At 43.5% G+C, this 26,877-nt stretch overlaps 1 protein-coding gene across 2 annotated transcripts in view; it reads right to left on the bottom strand.

Moving 5' to 3' along the window:
- Positions 1-6,005: 6,005 nt before the first annotated feature.
- Positions 6,006-26,877, bottom strand: part of ACSS2 (acyl-CoA synthetase short chain family member 2) — a 69,152-nt gene continuing 48,280 nt past the window's right edge. For both annotated transcript variants that reach the window (XM_077458979.1, XM_077458980.1), the window contains 6 exons: positions 24,791-24,871; positions 20,968-21,076; positions 14,288-14,356; positions 11,171-11,347; positions 9,878-9,952; positions 6,006-6,661 (listed from right to left, as the gene is read on the bottom strand). In XM_077458979.1, coding sequence (XP_077315105.1) covers positions 6,534-6,661; positions 9,878-9,952; positions 11,171-11,347; positions 14,288-14,356; positions 20,968-21,076; positions 24,791-24,871 — 639 coding nt within the window. In that variant the 3' untranslated portion in view covers positions 6,006-6,533. The remainder of the gene's footprint in view (positions 6,662-9,877; positions 9,953-11,170; positions 11,348-14,287; positions 14,357-20,967; positions 21,077-24,790; positions 24,872-26,877) is intronic.

Here is a 26,877-nt window from a genome sequence, read left to right as displayed (position 1 = left end):
TCTGAGTATTACATTCTTTTATGAAATGTGGATACTAGGGATAGATAAATACCAGCAAACAATGAATAATTGTGGATAATTGCACTTCATTAAAATGATGCCTTTATTGATGAACATATATAAAACTAGTACTCCTCCTTTTTACTGGAAGGTGGCCATCCACCAGCTTGTTTTATGGACCTTCAAATGGCAAGCTGGACATGAACCCAGTTACAGTGAATGCAAGAGTGTAGTTCTGCTGGAGTATAATAATGTAATCTTCTCACATGTTTGGTTGGCTGTCATTGCATAGGACAGAATATGAGCTTAAAGACCGGTACTCACTGGTTAACATTCAGCCATGTGTACAGGGGCCTGCCCGACTAAAGCCATTCTAATGAGCGTTTTTTTTTTATTTTATGGACCTCGCAAGCCAGCAACCAAATCACACTTGCAGCCAGTGGCTGAGTGCCGATCAGTATTCTGGTGGGGGTGGTTCCCCTGTCAACATACAATAGCTCAGCCAGCTGTCGATGTACTAACATCACTTGTGTTAGTACAGCGATCTGTCAGTGTGTGTGTGTTATTTTTTTTTTTTTTTTTTTAGTTCAGCCCACTGAGTTAAACAACAAAAAAAAGCCCCTGAGCCTGCCCCATGTATATGTTGGAGTCCACCTGCTGAGCAGGTAATCTGATCCTCGCTGAGCAGGCGGATGGCTGGTCCACGTCTGCTCCAGTTATACAGTGCAGACATAGGCCACACTTCTATGGGCATTCGGATGTAAATGGACCACCTGTCTGTTTACAACCAACTGCCATCCAATCCACCAGACAGATTAGGAACGGATCCCCATCAGTCTGTTTTTAGCGGATAAGATCAGATATTAGTGGACGCCGACGCTCCATAGAGGAGATTGGAGGATCTGCCTGAAAAAAAACGGACATGTTTACCTCATTGGTCCACCAGCGTGAAAGCTCCCTTTAAATTCCCGTGTCTCAGTCTGCCCTCTTTGGTCTGGCTGTGGATCCTCTGTACAGTGAGAGCGGATAATGCCCAAGCCATTGTGCTGGAATCCCGCAGGAAGGCAATGGCTTGGCTGAGACAAAGATGGAGCAGTCATAGCCTGTATAGAAATGGGTAAAAGATGTCAAATAAAATTTGCACCTTTTTATCCTACATGTTTCAGAGGAGTAGCTCCGTTCCTTTTTCAGTAACGGTTTTTGAACTTACAAACCTGTTGTTATTCACACATTTTAGTGATCTGTAAAGCAATGAAATTAGAATACTCAATATTACATGTATAGTTCTGCCAGTAATATGATGTCAAATACACAAACTATTCACAAATTTTTGATTTGCATTTATATTTTTTTATTTTTCCTTCTACAAAAAAAAAAAAAAAAAGTCGTCCTTTTTTTATCCCACTGTTCCAAATAAAATCACTTAACACAACATACATACGTGGTTTTCAAGGATACAAGAGAATTTTAACAATCAAACTGTCTACACCATCTGACCGGGCCAGTCAAAGTTGAGAAGTCTGGTTGGATGGAGATTGGTAGGATGAGCTATCCCATTGGCTTCCTGCATTTCATGGAGATTCTCATGACTAGACCACTTCACTGTTGGCAGTCATCTGCTGCCTATTCCACAGTGTTAAACCTGAAAATGTAAATGTCAGCTCTGCTGTTTAACGCTAGGGCTACCTGGGTGATTAAAGAATTTTGTACTGACCAAATGATGTTCTGATAGACTATAGCCTTGCTAACTCAGGCCTCATTCACACAGGCTTAATTTTGCTGATCACAAGTCCTAATCGAAGCACTGATTTGCCACTTGATGCCTGCTAGCAGCTTGTATAAACACTGCTTAAAGTGATACTAAAGGATAGTTATTAAAAAAAAAAAAAAAAAAAACAACAAACATGTCATACCTCCAAGGTGCAGCTCGTTTTGCACAGGGTGGCTCCTCCCCGCATTGGAGAAGCACTCTCCCGAGTCCAGCAGTCAGCCTCCATAGAGGCTGAATACAGGACTTGGTCCTGGCGCCTGCATCATTGGATCTGATGGACTGCAGCAGGAGCCAATGGCTGAGCTGCTATCAATCTATCCAATCAAAAGCCGGGAACCCACGTCGAGAGGGACAGTGGGGACAGGCTGATGGAAATTTGGGGCTCAGGTAGGTAAAATGGGGGCAGGGCGGGCAGTGACTGCAAGGTGTTTTTGCACCATGGATGCATTAAGACAGTGGTCATCAACCCTGTCCTCAGGGCCCACTAACAGGCCAGGTTTTATGTATTACCTTGGGGAGATGCAGACTAGAATACTGTGAGCGGCAAATGATATATCATTTGTGATGCATTTCAGTTCTCTTGCAAACCTGTCCCGTTAGTGGGCGCTGAGGACAGCAGTTGATGACCACTGCATTAAGGTGAAAAAAAAAAAAAAAAACACAAGCCTTTACAACCCCCTTTAGGCCTGGGTTCACATATGAGCATAGCACAGCAGGAGTCCGGTGCATGCTCGTTCACTAGTTCAGGTCTGATTTCAGCTCAAACTTTTGGTTGAATTCAGACCTGAAACGGACCAAAAGACGCACAGGACCCCAGTGCAAATCGAAACAGAGCCACTTTGGAGATGTGTGAACAGACTCCATAGAGAGCCGGTCATAATCTCCTGCTGTGCGAATTGGATGCGGAAGAAATACGTATCCAATTTGCACTAGTGTGAATCCAGCCTGAAGCTTGTTTAAAGTGGCAATCAGCACACTCATTAGGACCTTTCCAAACAGATGCTGAATGTCGCCTTAAAGGCTAAGAGAAAGCTGCATCAAGCTGTGTAGTCTGTGTCCTGACTTTCTCAGTTCTATGCAAAGTGCCAGCGTCTACTGCTAGACCCACATTGACCTGTGGCAGAAGTCCACCCTGGGTAAGCTCCAGGGCTGGATGACTCCACTTCCCACTTTAAAAGTGCTTGAATCTGGGGACTGGCCACTACATTCTGAGTACAGCCATGTGGGAAAGGCTCTTCCATAACCTAAAGCCCCACTTGGTTGAAGCCAAAGAGCAGAGGCTCCAACAGAAGATGCCATAAGCAAAACATTACTATGTGGGGGGGGGAGGGGGTGTAGTGACAGTGTCCCTTTAATACACTAATCTGGCACAAGTACATGGATCAGGTTAGTCTGGCCCTGAATACTTGCGCCAGGTCAGTCACTTGCACCCCTGGATCAGCAGGATAGCCACAGAACTAGTGTTTTTCAGTCAGCACTAAATACCTCCTAATTCATCACTACAGTTTTTTTTTCTTTAATCACACATGCAGTCCTGGTCCCAATGGGCCAGACTTAGGCTGGATTCACACCTATGCAGATTTGCACTATAGTCCATTTATAATGGTTTCCTATGGAACACGGTCTGTAGCACAAATCTGCAAAATGCATGTGTGTGTGAATCCAGCCTTAGGGATTCTGCATTGGAATATGTGTAATATTCACACTAAAGAAGTGAAATAGACAGTTAACCTTACGGCAAGCTTCTGAGTCACTGCTGGGAGGGGAAGCTGAAAGAACAATTTGAAATGCCTTTGGTGCTTCTATTGCAGGACGAATTGCTTGACAGTGCCTATGTAGGGCAGCAAGGAAAGTTAAGTTACATGCAAATATATGAATGCCTATAGAAGCCAGTTGCAATGTAAAAGGACAAATTCACTTTTAGTTCCTCGCCGACTCCTCTTCATACTACATATTTACCCTCTAGCCCATTTATAATTATTGGTAAAGCTGTACTCACGGCAGTCAGAGTGATCCCTCTTCGTACAGCTTACCCATTAGGGCTAAATTGAATCCCTGAATGTGAAGAGGAGCCAGCCAAGACCAAGTCAGAGGAAAGCTCACTAGATTGGGGGGGAAAGGAAATGGGCTGCAACTGGGAAAACGTGAATTTGCCCTTTAAAGCAGGGGATCTCAAACAGGCGGCCTCCAGCTGCTGCAAAAACGATAAGTCCCATCATGCCTCTGCCTTTAGGAGTCATGCTTGTAAATGTCAGCCTTGCAATGCCTCATGGGACTTGTAGTTTTGCAACAGCTGGAGGGCCACCAGTTTGAGACCCCTGCTTTAAAGTAACTGTGGCTGGCTATAGGTCTTCAAGTTAAAGCATATTAAATTAAAACAATCCAATGGTCAGTTTGCCAGACACCAGCTAACTCGCTAGTATGTCTGAGCAGTGGAGGGTAAAAGGAGAACCAGGAGAAAACCCATCTGAACAAGAACCCATAAACTGTATGCAATTAATGCCCACGCTAAAACAAAAACCTTGGACCTCTGGACTACAAGGCAAAAGTGTAAACCACTTAGCCACCCATTTTGGCTTATCATACCTCAACAGGAAAACAGAATTGCTTCCTACTGGCAACAATAAACAATTCTTTAAACAAAGCTTAATAAAGACCAACTTTTCCATTCATTAAGCCGTGTGCACACTATTGCACAAAAAAGAAAAACCAGGCTGCTCTGGTCGGGAGCCGCTGTACTACCCATGCAAGGTTAATGCACTGATCTCTAGCGCTGAGCTGTTGTGTCCTGACAGGGAGGGCATCTGACATACAGTGCACACGGGCAGGATGTCAGCTGGTATTTTTTGTACTGGCAAAAATCTCCCAACATTCTGCCCCTGGGTACCAGGCTTTAGGCTCCTTTCACACTGTTGGGAGTCCACCAGCTCAGCAAGGGATCTCTCCACTGATCCCTGCTGAACAGGCGGATGACAGGTCTGCATGAGAACGGACACAGCCCACCGCCTGTCTGTTTCCATCTGACTGTCATCCGATCCACTGGACGGATGGGGAACGAATTGGATCTTGGCGGGTGTCAACAGACACATGTCCATTGACATCTGCCGCTGAATAGAGAGCAATGTCCAGTCAGTTGCACCTGAAAAACTGACAGGCGGACCCGATTGGTCCACCAGTATGAAAAGGGGCCTTATGCTCCAAATACAACCAATGTATTTCATTTTTTATTTTTATTTTTTTACAGCTTATGTTTCTGGTATGGTGGCCATCCCTAAAACACAGCTGACCAGGAAACTGCACCCAGAATAGCAGAATTTTTTTTTTTTAAAGATATAGTGTTTAAAACTTGAGCTGACCACACACATTGAAAAAGTATACTCTGTGCACCACCTCCTCTTAAGCCCCATACACACTATCAGATTTTCTGCTTATTTTTTTTCCTTCAGATTTACCAAAACCATGTAGTGCAAGGGCCGGCCTGATTCCATACAAATTGAAACTCTTAACGTTTGACCTCATTATATGGTTTTGGTAAATCTGAACGAAAAAAAAAAAAAATCAGCAGAAAATCTAATAGGGTGTATGGGGCTTAAGAGAGAAGCAGATTTCCCTTCAATTCCTGTGAGGGCAAGACATGAGGAATCTCACCAACAAAACACATCATTAAGAAAAGAGCTGAACTACTGAAACTATTATTGGCGCCACAGCCCTTGATAAATAGAACAGCTAAAGAGTTTTGATGGGACTTTTTAAAAGCGCAAAGACAAATGAAAATATGAAAAAAATATACATTTTAATAAGGATAAAACAAAAAGTGAATACATAGAATATTTCAAAGAATCAATCACTGAGTACACAAAGATAACTGTATGGCGAAACATGTCGAGACTAATCAGCTTTGCAAAGTTGGGCTTCCTCAGGAGAACTACTAATATCAGACGTTACGCATGTAATCACTGTGTATTCAATGAAGAGATGATATTCACAGAACGAACGGATGAGAGAGAGAGAGAGAGAGAGAGAGAGAGAGAGAGAGAGAGAGAGAGAGAGAGAGAGAGAGAGAGAGAGAGAGAGAGAGAGAGAGAGAGAGAGAGAGAGAGAGAGAGAGAGAGAGAGAGAGAGAGAGAGAGAGAGAGAGAGAGAGAGAGAGAGAGAGAGAGAGAGAGAGAGAGAGAGAGAGAGAGAGAGAGAGAGAGAGAGAGAGAGAGAGAGAGAGAGAGAGAGAGAGAGAGAGAGAGAGAGATTATATTAGGAGACAATAGTAGCGGTCCATTTGTCATATGATTCTTTGAAATATGTATTCACTTTTCTATTTTATCCTTATTAAAATTCATATTTTTCATATTTTGATTTGTCTTTGCACTTTAAAAGTCCCGTCAAAACTCTTTAGATATTCTAAAACACATAATTAGTAGAGTGAGAAGGATTAAAGCGTCTGACAATGTTTTTATCGCTGTCTGTTTCCTCCTGTCCTGGAACAGGAAGTTAGGTAAAATATCCCCACTGGGGTCACAAACAGAGATAAAGACCGGACAGCTCAAGACATTGATCAGATTCTTACATCAGCTTCTGCAACCGACACCACAATTTGACTTACATGAGATATGAAACAGTTGCTCAATAGTCACAATACTCAAACGCAGGCAAGTCTCACAAAATATACACAGAATTATATGGCTGCAGTATCTGAAGTGTGTTAACTCGTCTGTTGGATTCACAGTTAACATGACATTCCTGTCTAGGTGAACTCTGCAGTTCTGTCCTAGAGAACAGTCTTGCATCGATTGCTGAAGAGCTGCTGGATGACCGTGGTGTCTGCGAGAGTAGAAATGTCTCCCAGGTCATGGTCGTCTTTGGCAATTTTTCGTAACACTCTTCTCATTATTTTACCTAAAAAAAAAATTAATTTATATATGAAATGAAAATGAAGATCTGTAAAAGCTGAACTTCAGGCAAATAAAGTCATCAACTTAATGCAGCTCTGTATTCAATAATACCTGAATTTAACGTGGTCTCATACATGACACGTTGCATTTCAACTGACTTTTATATATAAGGGAAGCCCCTGACAGAGAAAATGTGACGATTGTTGCTGGTGCTTCATATGCAGTTTTTTTTGTGTGTTCTGCTATAATGCTTTAAATCAGGGGTGTCCAAACTACGGCCCTCCAGTTGTTCAGGAACTACAATCCCCATCATGCCTAGTCATGTCTTTGAATGTCAGAGTTTTACAATGCCTCATGGGATGTGTAGTTCTGCAACAGCTGGAGGGCCGTAGTTTGGACACCCCTGCTTTAAATAAACATAAATGAGGAAGTTTCTTGTATCTTTGTACACTGCTGCTGGGGGAAATCTCAGTACTAACATGGAGCACTGAAGACGGGATATTGTGAGAGGGCACCGAAGGCTGCCGGAGGACAGGACACAGCGTGACATATAATGGGTATTAACCACTTAAGCCCTGGACCAAAGGACCAGGCCCCTTTTTGGGATTCGGCAGTGTATCGCTTTAACTGACAATTGTGCAGTCGTGCAACGTGGCTGCCAAACAAAATTGGCGTCCTTCCTTTATAGCATTTTTATTAATATTTTTTTTCTTACTAATAATGGCGGCGCTCAGCGATTTTATTGTGACTGCGACATTATGGCAGACACATCGGACATTTTTGACACTTTTTTGGGATTAGTCATTTATACAGCAATCAGTGCTATTTAAATGCACCGATTCCTGTGTAAATGACACTGGCAGTGAAGGAGTTAACCACTAGGGGGCGAGGAGGGGTTATGTGTGACGTTATGCTTTTTTTTTTGTAGGGGGAGTGGCCTGGCATGTGACGTCACCGATCGTCTTTCCCTATAACAGGGAACAGACGATTGGTGACAGCCACAGTAGGAAGCACGGGAGAGATTTGTTTACACAGACCTCACCTTTTTCTTCAGCTCTGTGACACAATCGCAGGACACCAGCGGCAATCGGGTCCGCTGGTCCCGTGGCCGCGGTCACGGAGCTCAGGACCGGGACTGCACAGCTGGCGGTGCGCTTGCGACCCACGGCTGGGCACGTAAAGAGCCACGTACAGGTACGCGATTGTGCCCAGCTGTGCCATTCTGCCAACATATATGTGCAGGAGGCGATCCTTAACCACTTGCCGACCAGCGCGCGACGATGTAAGTCGACAGAATGGCACGGGCAGGCAAATGGGCGTACATGTACGTCCCTTTAAATTTGCCGCCCTGCCATCGGGAGCGCGCCTCCGTGAGTCCGGTCGCGGGACCCGATCGCCGCGGGCATACCTGCGATCGTCTCACGGAGCGGCCGAATGAAGAAATGCCGTTGTAAACAACATTTCTCCATTCTGCCTAGCAACTAGTGACGCTGATCTCTGCTCCATGTGATTGGAGCAGAGATCAGTGTTCACTAAATGAAAGCCCAACCCCCCCACAGTTAGTAACACACCCCTAGGAACACTTAACCCCTACACTGCCACCCACTGGTTAACCCCTTCACTGCCAGTGTCATTTACACAGGAATCACTGCATTTATATAGCAGTGATTATTGTATAAATGACAATGGTCCCAAAAATGTCCGATGGGTCCCCCCACAATGTCGCAGTCACAATAAAAATCGCTGATCGCCGCCATTACTAGTAAAAAAAAAAAAAAAAAATATTAATAAAAATGCTATAAAACTATCCCTATTTTGTAAACGCTACAACTTTTGCGCAAACCAATCAATCGCTTATTGCGATTTTTTTTACCAAAAATATGTAGAAGAATACGTATCGGCCTAAACTGAGGGAAAAAAATGTTTTTTTATATATTTTTGGGGGATATTTATTATAACAAAAAGTAAAAAATAATGCGTTTTTTTCAAAATTGTCGCTCTATTTTTGTTTATAGCGCAAAAAATAAAAACCGCAGGGGTGATCAAATACCACCAAAAGAAAGCTCTATTTGTGGGAAAAAAAAGGACGTCAATTTTGTTTGGGAGCCACGTCGCACGACCGCGCAATTGTCAGTTAAAGCGACGCAGTGCCGAATCGCAAAAAGTGGTCTGGTCTTTGACCAGCAAATTGGTCCGGTCTGAAAGTGGTTAAGTGGATAAAGAACAGAGATTCTCCCGAGTGCTGTTATATCAACTTGTGAGTGGTCACAAGGATTCTGGTAACTGCAATTCCCTTGCGGGAAATGATGTAAAAATAAACAGTGGGGTTGGCATAACCCTCTTTTTTGACTAAAAACCCAACCCTCAACAGAAAACTTTCACTGGTTGATGTTAAAGGGAACCTGTCATCAGCATACTGCTGTAAAAAGGTGCACAGTATCCGAATGCATTGTGTCAGTCCTTGGAGACCTTCCTTCTCGCCTTTGTTTTCCAGTTGATGAAGTATACTGTGTGCTGATAATAGGTTTTCTTTAGGGCCCCTTTCACGCAAGCCAGATCCGTTAGCGGAGCGGGCAGATGACAGGTCCGTGATGGACACGAACACAGCCCACTCTGCTCCATGGACAGTTGGATGCACACGACTGTCCTCCCATCTGGCCAGACGGAAGGGATCCCTTTTGTTTGTTTTTGCCGGATCAGATTGGAGGTAGGTGGGTGTAGATGGACTTAAGTCTGTTTACATCCACCATTCCATAGGACCGCTCATCTGAAATGGGCCTAAGGATTGAATATTCAGGCAAATAGTCGAATAAACAGATGCAATGCAAATAAAAGCTATTTTACCTGCCAAAGTACGGGGACTTCTGGCGACGTCATTCTGACGTCATTTCCTGGATTCTGGAACGCAAACCGCGGATTGCACGGCTCTTTTTTATGCTTGTCATAAAAGACCAACATGTGGATATTGCTTTTTAATAAAACTTTTTAAATGATATCACCAAGATTATTCACATTCACCTGTGCTTTATGGACCGATTTCTTTTTTTATCACTACTTTGTTTTTTTATTTATTTAACAAAGCTCCTTCTAATCCAATCTCTTTAATATTTGCCTGGAGAGTTCAGCATTAAGCTCATAGAAGATCATGCTTTTTGTCTTCCAGAGAACACATTCTGACAAAGAAAAAAATAAATAAAAGATAAAAATAAAGTATTCTCACCTGAGCGTGTCTTGGGCAATCCAGGTGCATTCTGTATATAATCTGGAGTGGCAATTGGTCCAATCTTTTCTCTTACTGGGAGTGAAAAACAACAGAAAATGTGACATTTGGGTAGACAGCACTTTTTAAGTACAATACAAATTTTATTATATTAACTAACATCTTGTATGTCTGGCTTTTGGGGGTCTTGGATCTTTCCCACTTTGACGTTTGTAAGGATGGATTAAAGGGATAAAACAAATGCAAAAAATACAACCAAATGGCAAACTCTGTGTTGCAGGAACACCTGCAAGTCCCTTCATTAATCCTTAAAGTGATATTAAAGCCTTGGTTTTTTTTTTTTTTTTTCAAACATACGTTATACTTACCTGCTCTGTGCGGTGTTTTTGCACAGAGCAGCCCGGATCCTCCTAGTCTTGTGTCCAACACCGGTGCTTCTGGCTTCACACTCCTTCCGGGTGCCCCCGCAGCAAGACGCTTGCTGTGGGAGCACCCAAGCAAGTGCACTCCCCACCCGTGGCTTTGTGTGTCCGTTCACACACTGAGCCGCAGCTCATCCTTGTCCCCTCCAACTCCTGATTCACTTGCTGGCTGTGATTGACAGGAGCCAATGGCTCCAGCTGCTGCCAAAAGCCAATCAGGACTCAGAGTCCCCGGAGAGGCAAGGCTCTTGTTGACAATCGCTGGATTGAGAGGGGGCTCAGGTAAGTATTAGGGGGCTGGGAAGGCTGATTCACACAAGTTTGTGCTTTTACAACAACTTTAAGGCCATGTTCACATATGTGCAAAGTGGATGTGTTTTAAACTGCATCCAATTCACTTGATGTGAATGTGACCGCCTCTCAATGGAGCCGGGACTCACATGTACGTAGCGGCAGATCTCTGCTGTCCTCTATGGGGGGGGGGGCGGATGGGAGAATAGGGTTTCCATCCATCTGGATTTAGCAGAGCATATCGGATGTCAGCGGACATGTCATGGCTGACATCCATCGCTCTATAGATATGTATGGAGCGTCCGTTCAGTTCCACCTGAAAAAACGAACAGGTGGATCTGAACGGTCCACACGTGTGAAAGGGCCCTTAATCTTACCACGAGACTCCCAAGAGACCTATGAGCCAGCGGGTGATTCCCAACTACTTTTATGCATCTAACTAAAACATCAGTTTGGATGGATTGGCTCTTTAAAACCTAGCAGAAGTCTGTGAAATGACCATGCCCTTGCATCAACAATATACCGACAAGGCGCTATAAGCCCTCAACTCCTGTAAAAGTCAGTTCTTAAAGAGCGTTACCTAGTTTCTTCAACTGATCCATCAATGTGTTGGTGAACTCGTGTCCATCCCGCAGAGTGACAAAACAGTAGAGACATTCGCCTTTCACCGGATGTGGGTGACTTACTGCGGCAGCCTCGGCTACAGAGGAGTGTTCAACAAGAGCAGATTCCACCTCCGCCGTGCTCAGCAAGTGACCTGGACAGGTAGAGATGGAATAAGAAACTGGTCATGTCATAAAGCACTAGATATATGAACAGAAATCAGGACAGTGAAAGGTACACTGCCTCCCTTTTTTACCTTGACATGCAGTATAGCTGTTGTGCATCCTAACAGCATAACAAGTAAAAAGAGAGGCTTTCATTGGACTTTAATGGGCATTAGAAGTCTTTAAAAAAAAGAGAAGTAAAGGAAACATTTTTTTTTCCAGATTAATACTTACCTAGGTGGATGCAGCATCGGTCCAATGGTGCACCTGTCCCCCGCCGACCTGTACACTGAGAACCGAGCAATAAAACACCATCGATCGCTTGGTTTTCACAGCTCCATGAGCAGAGAGCCGCGAACTGTCAGTCACAGCTCTCTGCTCTTCTCCCTCCTCGCTCACTGGAGCGCTGAGCTGTGGAGGGGGCGGGAGCAGCCGCCTCAGGCTCTCAGCAGCCTGTGGAGAGGCTGAGCCCGGTGTCAGTCCAGGCACTTGGCAGATACAGACTCCCATTATCAGGGTGATGTGGTGCCTGGACTGACATTGGTGACATCAGCAGAGAGCGGACTTCAGCCTGCAGTATGCTGAAAATGGGTTACAGGAGTGCAAAACGTATTGCACTCCTGTGATCCATAAGAGAAGTACAGCCAAACCAGCTTTGGCGATACTTCTCCTTTATTAAAGCCATTTTATAACATTTATATCAATAGTAGTTTGCAGGTGTCTGTGCATGTATAAAAGCAGGGGCTTTTGGTTCCTAGAAATCTTTTTGAAGTCCCTGGGCCTCCCACTAACTAGAGTACCATAGCGACTGTGCTTAAAGCTGAGTGCTACCCAAAAGTGGAAGGGCACCATGGCAATCTTTGTAATTTACGGCTCTCCCCCCCCCCCCCCGCCTTCTGGGAGACACGCACGGCCCACAGAAGACAGCAGGACCATTCAGAAAGTGCCATGCGACTTACGCATGTGCAGTAGGTAAACAGGCTGCGAAGCCACAAAACTTCCTGTTTCCCTTAGCAAGGATGCCGGCGCCTGCACCCGAAGTTGATGGACGGGTTGGCTTCGGGTGCCGACATTGCGGGCTCCCTGGTAAGTGTCCTTAAATTTAAAAGTCTTTACATTTTTTTTAATACAGGCTGTCCACTTTAAGGCCGACTACAATCTTTAGACTTATAGGCATCTAAGCTATGCGAGGGCCTACCCAAGCAATCAATTCAGTTTCGATCCACATAGGCAAGTCCTTGCATTAAAGATGTTGGTAAATTTAGAGACAATTGTACAATCTGATTGTAACGTGGCCTGCCTTAGAAAGTGGTATAATGTGCTGCCTTGATAGCTTTGTAAACATTTGCAATATAAACACAATCACTTGGATCAGCTGATAGCACATGTTTATACCTGTCCATGGGAAATTACAAGTTTCCTGATAACGATCAACCATGTTCTGCTACCCAAAGACATGAGAACTGTCACCCAATCTCATATACATGGATCTTTGTTGCTGCAATCATGCTTAAGCTCACTGAAAATGTCAATGTGGCCTGTCCTGTTACCTCAGCAGTTCTGTGCTGCGGGGATGCTAAAATGCTAAATGGATTTACAGAAAGCCACACTAGAGAGAAATCCTACAAGTCTATATAGAAACTACAACAATTCACATTTGTATCAAACTGCTTTTAAAATAAAATGTTAAAATAATTCTTGGTCAGATGGCATCACTGGCATGGACCGGGTTGGAGACATTTATAAGGCGCGCAGAGCGGCCCTCAGAAGGCTGCAACCGGGGGCAAACTTGGCAGAGTGGCTGGCCGTGGTAAGTCTACTGCCCAATGTACACAAGTTGTGACATATGCTAGCGGCATCCTCCACCATGGTGTTGGTTGGATGCTGTTGTGCATATGGGGATCTGTACTCTATTGTCGGCCAATGTTTGACTTACTGTCCCTAGCTGTCATGATTCTAATCCTCATGCACTTTTGTCCCTATGTTACAGCATATTATTTTTATTGCGAATGACTCATCTGGAGCACTTCCAGTTCCATTGTTGCTACAGCCTGCCTTCCCATTTCTGGGACGTACTACCCTACTCTGTCTACATATTGCCCCTGGTACATATACATAGAACATGCGTGATTGACAAGGTGGGTTGGCGTTTAATGAACTGGACATGGTTGTTATATCTATGGTGCATGGTTGTGTTTTTTTGTTTTTGTCCCCTCTTTCAACACCTGACCCCGCCATCTTTCAATTCCTTCTCCTCTCCGTCCTCTTTGTCCCTTCCCTTCTCTCCCCTCCCTTCATTCACCCTTGCAGATGATTAAGACTGACCCCTCCTGAAGAAGCGGTGGATACCGCAAAACATGTAGAGCAGCGATTCTCAACCAGGGTTCCTCCAGAGGTTGCTAGGGGTTCCTTTAGTATTGGGCAATTTCTGCCTCTCAGATAAGTTCCCACCAACACCATTGATCTTTTTAGCTACCTGTAAGAAGGTAATTCTTCCCAATGACCACAAGTGTAAGGACCATTGTTCTCACTGACCATCACACTAATGTATCATGAGTTGTAGATTTCTAATTTTTAGAAGGGGTTCCCCCCCAAAGACTGGAGAACTATTTCAAGGGTTCCTCTGTGTTGAAAAGGTTGAGAAAGGCTGATGTAGAGGACTGTCAGGATACGTTTTCTTGTATTAGGACCTATGTATGTATCTTTGTACCAACTGTTTTTAACCCTATTTTCTAATAAATTGTTTAATTTGTCCTTTTAACTGGTTCAATCTTTGGGTACCGAGATAGTCCTAGACTTTTTAGTGCTATAGTGCATGTTTGGAGCAGCTCCAGGCACTTTTCCTCTTTCCATTGGTCAGATAAAAGGCAAAATGTGTGCAGAAAGAAAACTCAATTTTTATTTGAAAATAACTACAAGGTAGTTCTTACCTGAAACATTAAGCATGTCATCTATCCGCCCGGTAATCCAATAGTAGCCATCTTTGTCTCTTTTGCAGCCTGAAAAATAAACAATAAAAGAAGCATAAACATACATATTTAAAAAAAAAAAATGTTAGCCAACAGCTCAGTTTACATCAACAGCAAGATCCCTGTGTGCTGACATGACTGACTTCTGCACACGCACAGTCGTTGCGTCACCCCCCACCGGCCAAGGAAGGAGCTGGGGAGACAATTCCAGCAAGGTAGCCCTCCCAGGCTTTGGACTGTTAGGAGGCAAGTATAGTGGCCTTACAGTGCCTTGCGAAAGTATTCAGCCCCCTTGAACTTTTCAACCTTTTGCCACATTTCAGGCTTCAAACATAAAGATATAAAATTTTAAATTTTTTGTGAAGAATCACCAAGTGGGACACAATTGTGAAGTGGAACGAAATCTATTGGATAATTTAAACTTTTTTAGCAAATAAAAAACTGAAAAGTGGTGCGTGCAAAATTATTCGGCCCCTTTACTCTCAGTGCAGCAAACTCACTCCAGAAGTTCAGCGAGGATCTCTGAATGATCCAATGTTGTCCTAAATGACTGATGGTGATAAATAGAATCCACCTGTGTGTAATCAAGTCTCTGTATAAATGCACCGGCTCTGTGATAGTCGCAGGGTTCTGTTGAAAGCGCAGATAGCATCATGAAGACCAAGGAACACACCAGGCAGGTCCGTAATACTGTTGTGGAGAAGTTTAAAACCGGATTTGGATACAAAAAGATTTCCCAAGCTAAACATCCCAAGGAGCACTGTGCAAGCGATCATTTTGAAATGAAAAGAGTATCAGACCACTGCAAATCTACCGAGACCTGGCCGTCCCTCTAAACTTTCAGCTCAGACAAGGAGAAGATCAGAGATGATCAGAGATGCAGCCAAGAGGCCCATGATCACTCTGGATGAACTGCAGAGAACTACAGCTGAGGTGGGAGAGTCTGTCCATAGGACAACAATCAGTCGTACACTGCACAAATCTGGCCTTTATGGAAGAGTGGCAAGAAGAAAGCCATTTCTCAAAGATATCCATAAAAAGTCTCGTCTAAAGTTTGCCACAAGCCACCTGGGAGACACACCAAACATGTGGAAGAAGGTGCTCTGGTCAGATGAAACCAAAATCAAACTTTTTGCCCACAATGCAAAACGATATGTTTGGCGTAAAAGCAACACAGCTCATCACCCTCAACACACCATCCCCACTGTCAAACATGGTGGTGGCAGCATCATGGTTTGGGCCTGCTTTTCTTCAGCAGGGACAGGGAAGATGGTTAAAATTGAGGGGAAGATGGATGCAGCCAAATACAGGGCAATTCTGGATGAAAACCTGTTGGAGTCTGCAAAAGACCTGAAACTGGGACGGAGATTTATCTTCCAACAAGACAATGATCCCAAACATACAGCAAAATCTACAAAGGAATGGTTCACAAATAAACGTATCCAGGTGTTAGAATGGCCAAGTCAAAGTCCAGACCTGAATCCAATCGAGAATCTGTGGAAAGAGCTGAAAACTGCTGTTCACAAAACGCTCTCCATCCAACCTCACTGAGCTCGAGCTGTTTTGCAAGTAAGAATGGGCAAGAATTTCAGTCTCTCGATGTGCAAAACTTATAGACATACCCCAAGCGACTTGCAGCTGTAATCGCAGCAAAAGGTGGCTCTACAAAGTATTAACGCAAGGGGGCCGAATAATTTTGCACGCCCCACTTTTCATTTTTTTATTAGTTAAAAAAAAAAAGTTTCAAAAATCCAATAGATTTCGTTCCACTTCACAATTGTGTCCCACTTGTTGGTGATTCTTCACAAAAAATAAAAATTTTATATCTTTATGTTTGAAGCCTGAAATGTGGCAAAAGGTTGAAAAGTTCAAGGGGGCCGAATACTTTCGCAAGGCACTGTAGTTCTGCTTTGAGCAGGCTTTAAATGTGACACCACTTTATTAATGGCAAATGGGAGAGATTTACTAAAACTGGTGCATGCAAATTCTGGCGCAGCTTTTTAGATAAACCAATCAGCTTCCAGTTTTTATTGTCAAAGCTTAAAGTATACCTATTGACAAAACTTTCCCCCCGCCCATTTTTGGATAGAGCAAGGGAGGGTTATAGCCCGTCAGATTTTTTTTCCTGTCATCTGTGTCCCATTGTGGAAATTGCCCTGTCCCATAGCCAAACAGGAAGTGGGAAGAAATCCCTGCAAATTAAAAAAGAACTCCTTGGGGACCCCCCAGGTCACCAGAACTAGTGTCCCCATTGGAAGACGCCCCCTCTTTCTTTCCCCTATTACTTTTCTGGGGACAATCCAAAATTTGGGATTTTCTTTTACTTTCAATGATAAATAGGACAAATAGGGTAAATCTCCTTAATGGGAGCACAGATGGCAATAAAAACTGACAGAGGATCTAATCTGACGTGAATGTATAACTAATATGTGTAAAGCACTGTGTAAATTGAAGGCACTATATAAATACCTACAATAAATAAATAATCCCTCTTCCCTCTATACAAAACTAAAAAAAGTTTTGCCTTTGGCCCTCGTTCAAACTGAAGGCGGGTTTGAGCTCCTACGAGTTCAGCTGAACGCACACAATTTCAAACCTGCATTTCAGTGCGAGTTTGGGGGCGATTTGAAAGACATCTGTGCGGGTTCGTGCACAGATATCCATTTAAATCACCCTCGAAGACACCAAAAGTAGTGCAGGAACTACTTTTGGAAATCTGTGCGTCACTGCAAAGTTGGCGCCGCTGCCGGCAATAGGCTGCAATTTGACATGTTAAATTGCTCCGATGTGAACGGGGGGGGGGGCTCAGGTATACTTTAATTAACCAGTTGCCGACCGCCGCACGCCGATGTACGTCGGCAGAATGGCACGGGCAGGCATAAGGACTTACATGTACGTCCCTTGCCTCCCGCGGGTCGGGCCCCCGCCCGGTGCCTGCGGCGGTCGGTTTTCGTCCGGGAGCGATCCGGGACGAGGGGGCGGCCATTCATTCATGGCCACCCCCTCGCGATCGCTCCCGACGAATAGAAATCCCCCGTGACATCACTTCCTCTCCTGTAATGTAAACACAGGAGAGGAAGTGATGTATTCTCTCCTCCGTGTCGGTATTTTTCGTTCCGACACGGAGGAGAGCGGATCGGTGAGTTGCACCAACACTCTACACACACAGTAGAACATGCCAGGCACACTCACACCCCCCCTTTACCCCCCGATCACCCCCCCAATTACCCCTGCCCCCCAGTCACAGTGACACCAATGTCATTTTTTTTTTGCATTGGTGTCATTTGTGACTGTAATAACTGTTAGGGCAGTTAGAGTTAGCCCCCTTTAGTTCTAATGTACCCCCCTAACCCCCCCAATAAAGGTTTAACCCCGTGATCACCCCCCGTCGCCAGTGTCACTAAGGCTGGGTTCACATTGCAGCGGTTTATGAGAACGAATGTGATTCGCACCGCACTGCAGTGCAAATCACATCCGATCTCTGTGCGATTCGAGTTCAGCCATTCGCCGCAAATTCGCACGGGACCCTTTTTTTGGCCCGCAGCAGAATCATATCGCATGGGTGTTCACACCATGCGATCCGAGTTTGCAGATCACACTGCGATATGCGAACTGATCTGGGGGTGTCAGTAACATTTCACTGACACTCCCAGCAGTTCGCATAGGGCAGTGTGAACTGCCGCCGGGAGGCATGCGATGCGGGAACCCGCCGCGGATTCGCGGCGTTTCCGCATCGCTCCAGTGTGAACCCAGCCTAATAAGCGATCATTTTTCTGATCGCCGTATTAGTGTCACAGGTGACGCTAGTTAGGCAGGTAGGTATTTAGGTTCGCCGCAGCTTTTTATAGCGCCAGGGACCCCCATATACTACCGCATAAAGCCCCCTGATTGCCCCCTAGTTAACCCTTTCACCAGTGATCACCATATAACTGTTACAGGTGACGCTGGTTGGTTAGTTATTTTTTTATAGTTTCAGGGCACCCGCCATTTATTACCTAATAAAGGTTTAACCCCCTGATCACCCGGCGGTTGTCATTTGTGACTAATAACTGTTAGGGCAGTTAGGATTAGCCCCCTTTAGTTCTAAGGTACCCCCCTAACCCCCCCAATAAAGGTTTAACCCCGTGATCACCCCCCGTCGCCAGTGTCACTAAGGCTGGGTTCACATTGCAGCGGTTTATGAGAACGGATGTGATTCGCACCGCACTGCAGTGCAAATCACATCCGATCTCTGTGCGATTCGAGTTCAGCCATTCGCCGCACCCGCCGCAAATTCGCACGGGACCCTTTTTTTGGCCCGCAGCAGAATCGGATCGCATGGGTGTTCACACCATGCGATCCGAGTTTGCAGATCGCACTGCGATATGCGAACTGATCTGGGGGTGTCAGTAACATTTCACTGACACTCCCAGCAGTTCGCATAGGGCAGTGTGAACTGCCGCCGGGAGGCATGCGATGCGGGAACCCGCCGCGCATTCGTGGCGTTCCCGCATCGCTCCAGTGTGAACCCAGCCTAATAAGCGATCGTTTTTCTGATCGCTGTATTAGTGTCACAGGTGACGCTAGTTAGGCAGGTAGGTATTTAGGTTCGCTGCAGCTTTTTATAGCGCCAGGGACCCCCATATACTACCGCATAAAGCCCCCTGATTGCCCCCTAGTTAACCCTTTCACCAGTGATCACCATATAACTGTTACAGGTGACGCTGGTTGGTTAGTTATTTTTTTATAGTTTCAGGGCACCCGCCATTTATTACCTAGTCTCACTAGTGTACCCCTAAATTTAGGGGTGTCTACTTTCCAAAATGGGGTCATTTGGGGGGGGTTTGTGCCATCTTGGCATTTTATGGCCTTCAAAACTGTAACGCCCTTAGAAAGCCTGAAGGCGGTGCTTGGTTTTCGGGGCCCCGTACGCGGCTAGGCTCCCAAAAAGTCCCACATATGTGGTATCCCCGTACTCAGGAGAAGCAGCAGAATTTATTTTGGGGTGTCATTTCACATATGCCCATGGCATGCATGAGCAATATATCATTTAGTGACAACTTTGTGTAAAAAAAATTATTCAATCGCTTGAGGCAAAAAAATAAAATATTCAATGGGCTCAACATGCCTCTTATCAATTTCCTTAGGGGGTCTACTTTCCAAAATGGGGTCATTTGGGGGGGTTTTGTACTGCCCTGCCATTTTAGCACCTCAAGAAATGAGATAGGCAGTCGTAAACTAAAAGCTGCGTAAATTCCAGAAAACGTACCTTAGTTTGTAGATGTGACAACTTTTGCGCAAACCAATAAATATACAATTATTGACTTTTTTTTTACCAAAGACATGTGGCTGAATACATTTTGGCCTAAATGTATGACTAAAATTGAGTTTATTGGATTTTTCTAACAACAAAAAGTAGAAAATATCATTTTTTTTCAAAATTTGCGGTCTTTTTACGTTTATATCGCAAAAAATAAAAATCGCAGAGGCAATCAAATACCATCAAAAGAAAGCTCTATTTGTGGGAAGAAAAGGACGCAAATTTTGTTTGGGTACAACATTGCATGACCGCACAATTACCAGTTAAAGCAGCGCAGTGCCAAAGTGTAAAAAGACCTCTGGTCATTTACCAGCAAAATGGTCCGGTCTGAAAGTGGTTAAAACACATAGTCTACCATGCAGAGCTGCACCAGAGTTTTCACTCTCCAGTGTTAGTAAATCGACAAAATTTGTGTTCCTTCCAATCCAGATTTACAAATATTTCCAGTGCTCCCTGCCACTACTACCTGTGTGGCTTGTGACAATTCTAGATTCTTCTGGTAATGGTGGAGCATGTGACCTCCTTGAATGTGACACTTCTTAGGTCAAGTAGTCCATCTCTAGGCTTGAGCATTAGTAAATGATCAGGGAAGTGATGTCACTGCTCTCCTTAGGGCCTAAAACCAGCCAGCACCTTGGATTTCAGCGCAGCCTGCAGTGGCGATAGGCACTGCGAGGGAGCACTGTTAAGGGGAGCCTAACTGGTACAAGAGGGCAAGAGTAGTAAAACACAAACAATACTCACTGTAGCCAGAAACCATGCGACCTAGGTAGCCTGGGCATCAGACAATACAGAAAAAGGACAAACAAAATCTGACAATGGGCTCGATCCCCTGAACCCCAGCTGTTAGATCTTTGTTTAGTGTCTGTAGGAGGTAAGATTCTCAGGTCTTTTCTTTTTCCCCTTCGCATTTTACTTTGTTCCTTTCTTTAGGTCACGTTTTTCTGAGAAACTTTCAAGGATTGGGTGGCAGTGGCATTCAGGCAGATCTAAACTCGATCTGTGGTGATGTGTGTTAACTATTGTTCCTTCCTTATGAGTTTAGGAACACCCCAAATACAACAAAAGTCGAGACAAAGTTGCCATTGCCAATTTAATTTTGAAGGTGTGAGATCCATCATCCTTACCCTCACATCACTGTTTCATGAGTTACTGACCTACAAAAAGCATGCAGGCTGCGAGCCAAGTTGTTACCAGTTGTGTAAATGATGCAAAGGTGAAAATGACAGGTCAGGCCAGTAGACTAGGCTGAGGTTTGGGCAGCCTTGCTCACGACAAAACCTGAAGTACAAATAACCACATAAGAGGTATAGATGGCTACATGGAAAAGTCAGTTACTCACCATCACCGGTCACATAATATCCTGGGAACTTTTTGAAGTAGGTAGTCTCAAATCTTTCATGGTTCCCATATACAGTGCGCATTAATGCAGGCCAGGGCTGTTTAAATACCTTTGAAGGGAAAGAGGAGAGATCGCATTAAAGAAACTCTGCACAAATAATTTAAAAAATGCATCATAGTTATTCAAATACACGCCGTATAGTATTTGTTATATTGTTTCAATTATGATCAACAGTGCTTTTCTTACTTACATTGATCTAGACCCCAAGTTAACCCTGTTGGGTTGTTTGGATGAGGAACTATTTTTGCCTGGGACACTGGTACCTATTAATAGACTGCTGTTCATAGCGCGTAAGCTTATTGCCTAGAAATGGTTATCACCTAGCCCTCCATCATCTGAGGAATGGCGTATTCAGGTCAATGATACTCTTTGGAAAGAACAACAGGTTTATAGAAAAAGGGGCACACCGAATATATTTTACAAAAACTTTGGGAGCCATGGCTAGTGGCTCCTGGACTGGTTCTATTTGCACTGGTTTCTCTCATATTACTGCAAAGCAGTGTTGCGAACCGTCAGTATTTTTACTGGCAGCCATTAAAAAAACGGGCACTTTACTCCTGCCAGTAAAAAATATGGCTGCGATGCTTGGCTTGGAACTGGGCATACGCAGCTCGGGTCCGGAGCTGGCCAGAACCATGCAAGTGCCTGCTACAGTGTGCTTAGGTGGTACCGGCGGGGGGGGTCTGGCGGAGGCAGTGCCCGAGCATGTCATTTGATGTCATGGTGTAAGGGAGCCGAGCGGAGCGACCAGAGCAGAGCGTGCGGGTCTGTGGGACAGAAGGAAGGCAAACTGGGAGCGGGAACGTCAGTGCTGTTTGGACTGGAGGGGACTGAGAGGACCACCTGGCGTGGAGAGAGAGTGTCACTGTGACTCAGGACGGGACGTGTCAGTAATCTGTGCTGCTGCACACTGCTGTGAGTGACACTGTGAGAGTCCATTTCATAGGCGTGTGTCAGCCATTCAAATTTTCTATCCCTGAGCCGCTTACTTAATATATTAAGAATAAAATAAGAAAATATGCTTTTTGCCTTAATAGCTACCTTAAATCACATTGCTATTTGCATATTGTACTTATTTGTAGACTAAATACTGAAATTTGCACTTAAAACTGTAATTTTGTAACTTTTGGAAATGCCAGTAAAAACTTGGCTTTGCCAGTAAATTTCAATCTGGTAGGTTGGCAACGCTGCTGCAAAGTGGATGATTAAGCGGGTTTGTGGTGAATGCATAGGGTCTATATTGATGGGTACGGGCTATTCTCTCAAAAGTCCACCAATCAACTACGTGGAAACACGTTGCTTAATACAATTACAAGACGGTTGCTCAAAATGTGAGGATTGTGGTGGGTCATTCTGAGTCGTATAAATCGGTGGAGGTAGAGAATTTGGAGACCGGCAGGCTGTGGTGAGACAGACATGATGCTAAATAACAAATGCTGTTCTGCAACCTTAAATAAGTGCTTTCAGAGTAGTATGTATTTGGGTGTGAGACTAAGACTATGATAATGTATGGTTGGATATTTGCATTTTTTACATAATGAATCAGCATGCGACATGTTAATAGGTGTATTTTACACCGTAATTTTTTGGAACTGGCTTTTTCTTTATTATTTCTGTCTTATTTTATGTTGGTTATGTTTGTTCAGTTCTGTGTATGCTAAAAACAAAAAAATTTCAATAAAAAACGTAAAAAAATAAATATTGCTTCAATTATTACCAGACTTATTTTCCTGTTAGCTTCCCACAATCCCCTGCACTCCAGAAAAAAGGCTGGAAGAGGAAATGTGAACCAAGCCCAATTGGTGCTGACAATGATGCGGTGCGATTTCAATGATCATGTGCAGTGCGACTTGATGTGGGTTCAGCTGCGAAGATGCACTGGACCCTTTTTAAACTTGCATTGCATTCGGACTTCATATATAAGAATGAGCTCCACAGAAAATCATGTTATTTCACATGTTGTGCAATACCATGCATCCAAAATCACATCAGTGTGAACCCAGGATTAAAGGGGTTGTAAACCTATTTGTTTTTTCACCTTAACCACTTGCTTACTGGGCACTTAAACCCCTCTCCTGCCCAGACCAATTTTCAGCTTTCAGCGCTGATGCACTTTGAATGTCAATTGCGCGGGCATACAACACTGTACCCAAATGAAATTTTTATCATTTTTTCCCCCCACAAATAGAGCTTTCTTTTGGTGGTATTTAATTATAGCTGGGAGTTTTATTTTTTGCTAAACAAACAAAAAAGATGCAAAATAAAAAAATTATGTTTCATAGTTTGTTATAAAATTTTGCAAACAGGTCATTTTTCTCCTTCATTGAAATACGCTGATGAGGTGGCACTGGTGGGCACCGATAGGCTGCACTGGTGGGCACTGATAGGCACGGTTAAGGTGGCATCGATAGGCACAGATAAGGTGGCACGGATGGGTGGCACGGATGGGTACCACTGATAGATGGGACTGATGGGCACCGATAGGTGGCACTGGTAGATGACACTGATGGGCACGGATATGTGGCACTGGGGAGAAGCACTGTTGTTGAGGCAGATTGTGGGCACTGATGGGTGGCACTGATGGGTGGCACTGGCAGGGGGCAGGTGGGCACTGATAAGCTGGCCGTGATCGGGACTGATTACCGGCTCTGTTGTGTCACATGATCAGCTGTCATTGGCTGACAGCTGATCACGTGGCAAGGGGTCGGGATCGACCCCTTGCTCCGATCCGTGATCAGGCGAGACTCAGACTCGCTGATCACAGAGCGCGCCGCGCCCCCCCCCCCCCCCCGTTTTACTTACCTGAGCCCTAGAGCTTGACCCGACAGGGACGCGCTGTCTTTCTGCCCAGGTTTCTCGGCTCTTGATTGGAAAGATTGATAGTAGCTCAGCCATTGGCTCCCACTGCTGTCAATCCAATCAAATCCAAGGACACAGGCACCAGGAGGTGGGGCCGAGTCCCTGCATTCGGCAGCTATGGACACTGAATGCTGGCCTCGGGAGCGTGACTGCAAGATAATCCATGGGACAGTGCTTCTCCTAGGGGGTTATCTGATGTGGGGAGAAGCCGCGAGAGGCACAGAGGGACCCCAGAAGAGCAGCACAGTGGAAGCAAGCATGTCATTTTATTTATTTTTTTAAATAAAAATGAACCCATACAATCACTTTAAGCCTAGTACACACTATCGGTTTTTTAGTTTTTTTGTTCAACCCTGAGGGCTGAACAAAAAATAAAAAAAAAAATTATGAGCTTGCTGTACTAACTATCCAATGTTAGTAATGCGATCTCCCCACTGAGCTATTGTGTTCTAACAGGGGGACTGCCCTCCACTCAGATCACATTGGTCAGTGCTCACAGCCATTGGCTGCCAGCACTAATCGGATTCTGGTTCTCCAGCATGCCTGTTCAGCCTGCTTCTGTCGGACAGGCCAGTGTAATTACGGGCTGAATATTTTCCAGGTTCTGTTGAACAGGCCAATACTGCCCAATATTCGGCCAGTGTGTACCAGGCTTAAAGTTTCTGGATCCTGCCCAATAAGGTCATCTTTACACATACCATACACTAAAAGGTAGGGAGGAGTATAGGACAGCTTACAGAACTGGACTTCCCTGGTGTTTGGTGATTATTTATAACTCAGTGAGCAGTGGAAGGCGACACAGGACACTGAAGAGCTTTGTCAGGTTCACTTACATGATAAAGCTACCCATTGCACATTATTAGTAGATATGACAGTGTCTGCTCAGTGGAACATTTCTGCTTACCAGATAACCTTCAGCTTCTCCTTCAAGCTCCTCGCCAGCCTCGTCCAAGATAGCAGGAACAACGCCAAAAAAAGGGAACGTCTTCAACACAAAAATAGAAATATGAAACGCATACTATACAACTATAAAAAATAAAAGGCCTATGCTTTATTCTGCCTTTACAGTCACTTCTAATTGAGAAATCTCCTCCATACAGAGGAGAAAGATTAATGAGTAGCAAGCTTTGTTCTACAACCTAAGCAAACAAATTTGCTTCTGTCACCGTGCCATCTCTGAACTACGGTAATTGCATTCTGAAATTACATTAACACTTGTTGTGCACATGCAGCCATTTTAAACTTAAAGCAGAACTAAAGACTTACTTTAAAAAAAAATGTGAGCAGTCCGGCACATTACTGTAGAAGAGACATGCAATGGGGTTGATTTACCAAAGGCAAAATATACTGTGCACTGTAAGTGCAGTTGCTCTGGAACTTAGTAAATGATCACGGATTTCTATTATCCAGTCAAGTGGAAGCAAAAATTAGTTATTTTTTTCCTTGCATGTGATATCTGCAAAAAGATGATTTACCAGATTTATCAAAGCTCTGGAGCAACTGCTCTTGCTGTGCACAGTATATTTGCCTTTAGTAAATCGACTTCGATGCCTGCTTAATTCTTCTTTGAAAAAAGGAAACTAAAGCAATGAATAGGGTCTGCAATATATTATTATTTTAATTAATTATTTTTAATTGATAATAAATGGAGATAGATATATAGAGATAGATACCTCTATATCTCTCTCTCTCTATTTTATATATCTCTCTAAAATATATATATATATATATATATATATATATATATATTTTTTTTTTTTTTTTACACTGGAGATTAGCTTTATATTAGTAAACCCTGTTTCTAGGCAAGTAATACATGTATATGGGATAGAGTTGCATGATTCTGGCCAAAATGAGAAAATCACAATTTTTTTTTTTTGCTTAGAATAAAAAAAGATCACGATTCTCGCAACGTAAAATCTTTCACATTATACAAAAATAAAAAAAATAAAAATAAAGGGATAACTTTTCTGGTTAGTGCTGTTTTTTTATTTTTTATTTTTTATTCAATAATTACATTTTTTCCCCAAAAAATTGCATTTGAAAGACCGCTGCGCAAATACAGTGTGACATAAAAAATTGCAACAACCACCATTTTATTCTCTAATGAAACAGAGCTATCTGAAATAAATCTGCTATAAAAAGGTGTACCACATCCCCAGAAGGATAGAAATGCCATTTGATAGCACAGTACATATACTTACATCCTAATCACTAGATAGGTACATTCTAGCATCCAAAACAATTTAAGAAGGAGAATACGACTCATCTCTGAAACGTCGTTGGGTTTGTGTTACTCCATTACACCTATCCATGATTTTTTGGATATTGTTATGCATCCTTGATTATATATATGTTTCTGTGATATTGTAATTATGTATTTTTATATATATTTTCCTACGTATGTGACTATGGCAGTACCAAGAAAGTCCCACTTCTAGGGGGTTTCTTAATTTTACTCTCTAGGGTGTCTACTAAAAAAATAAAATGTATATATATATATATATATATATATATATATCCATATACACACACATATATATTTATATTAGTGTGTGTGTGTATGTGTATGTGTATGTGTATGTGTATGTGTATATATATATATATATATATATATATATATATATATATATATATATATATATATATATATATATATATATATATATATATATATATATATATATATATATATATATATATATATATATAAAAATACCACTTTGCCGGCGGTATAGCCATGCTGCCCCATTGATTCAATGGGTAGGAGTGGTTTAGGAGTGAATACACCGCTCCTTCGCCGCTACAGAAATGCGGCTAGCAGGACTTTTCACTGGAGTGAAAGGGCCCGGTTTTTTCAGGCACTACACAGGCGCTATTTTTAGCGCTGTAGCACCTGAAAACAGCCCCAGTGTGAAAGGGGCCTTAGTGTTTAAGCGGTTAAACGTTTTTCACTTACACACACACAAAGTCTATTCCACTGACAAACTG

The sequence above is a fragment of the Lithobates pipiens genome, unplaced genomic scaffold (genome assembly GCF_037356315.1).
Source record: "Lithobates pipiens isolate NorthernLeopardFrog02 unplaced genomic scaffold, aLitPip1_a1.2 Scaffold_28, whole genome shotgun sequence".
In the NCBI taxonomy this organism is placed as follows: Eukaryota; Metazoa; Chordata; class Amphibia; order Anura; family Ranidae; genus Lithobates; species Lithobates pipiens.
The sequence above is the reverse complement of the archived record's forward strand: the minus strand, read 5'-3'. Positions and strand labels throughout refer to the sequence as shown.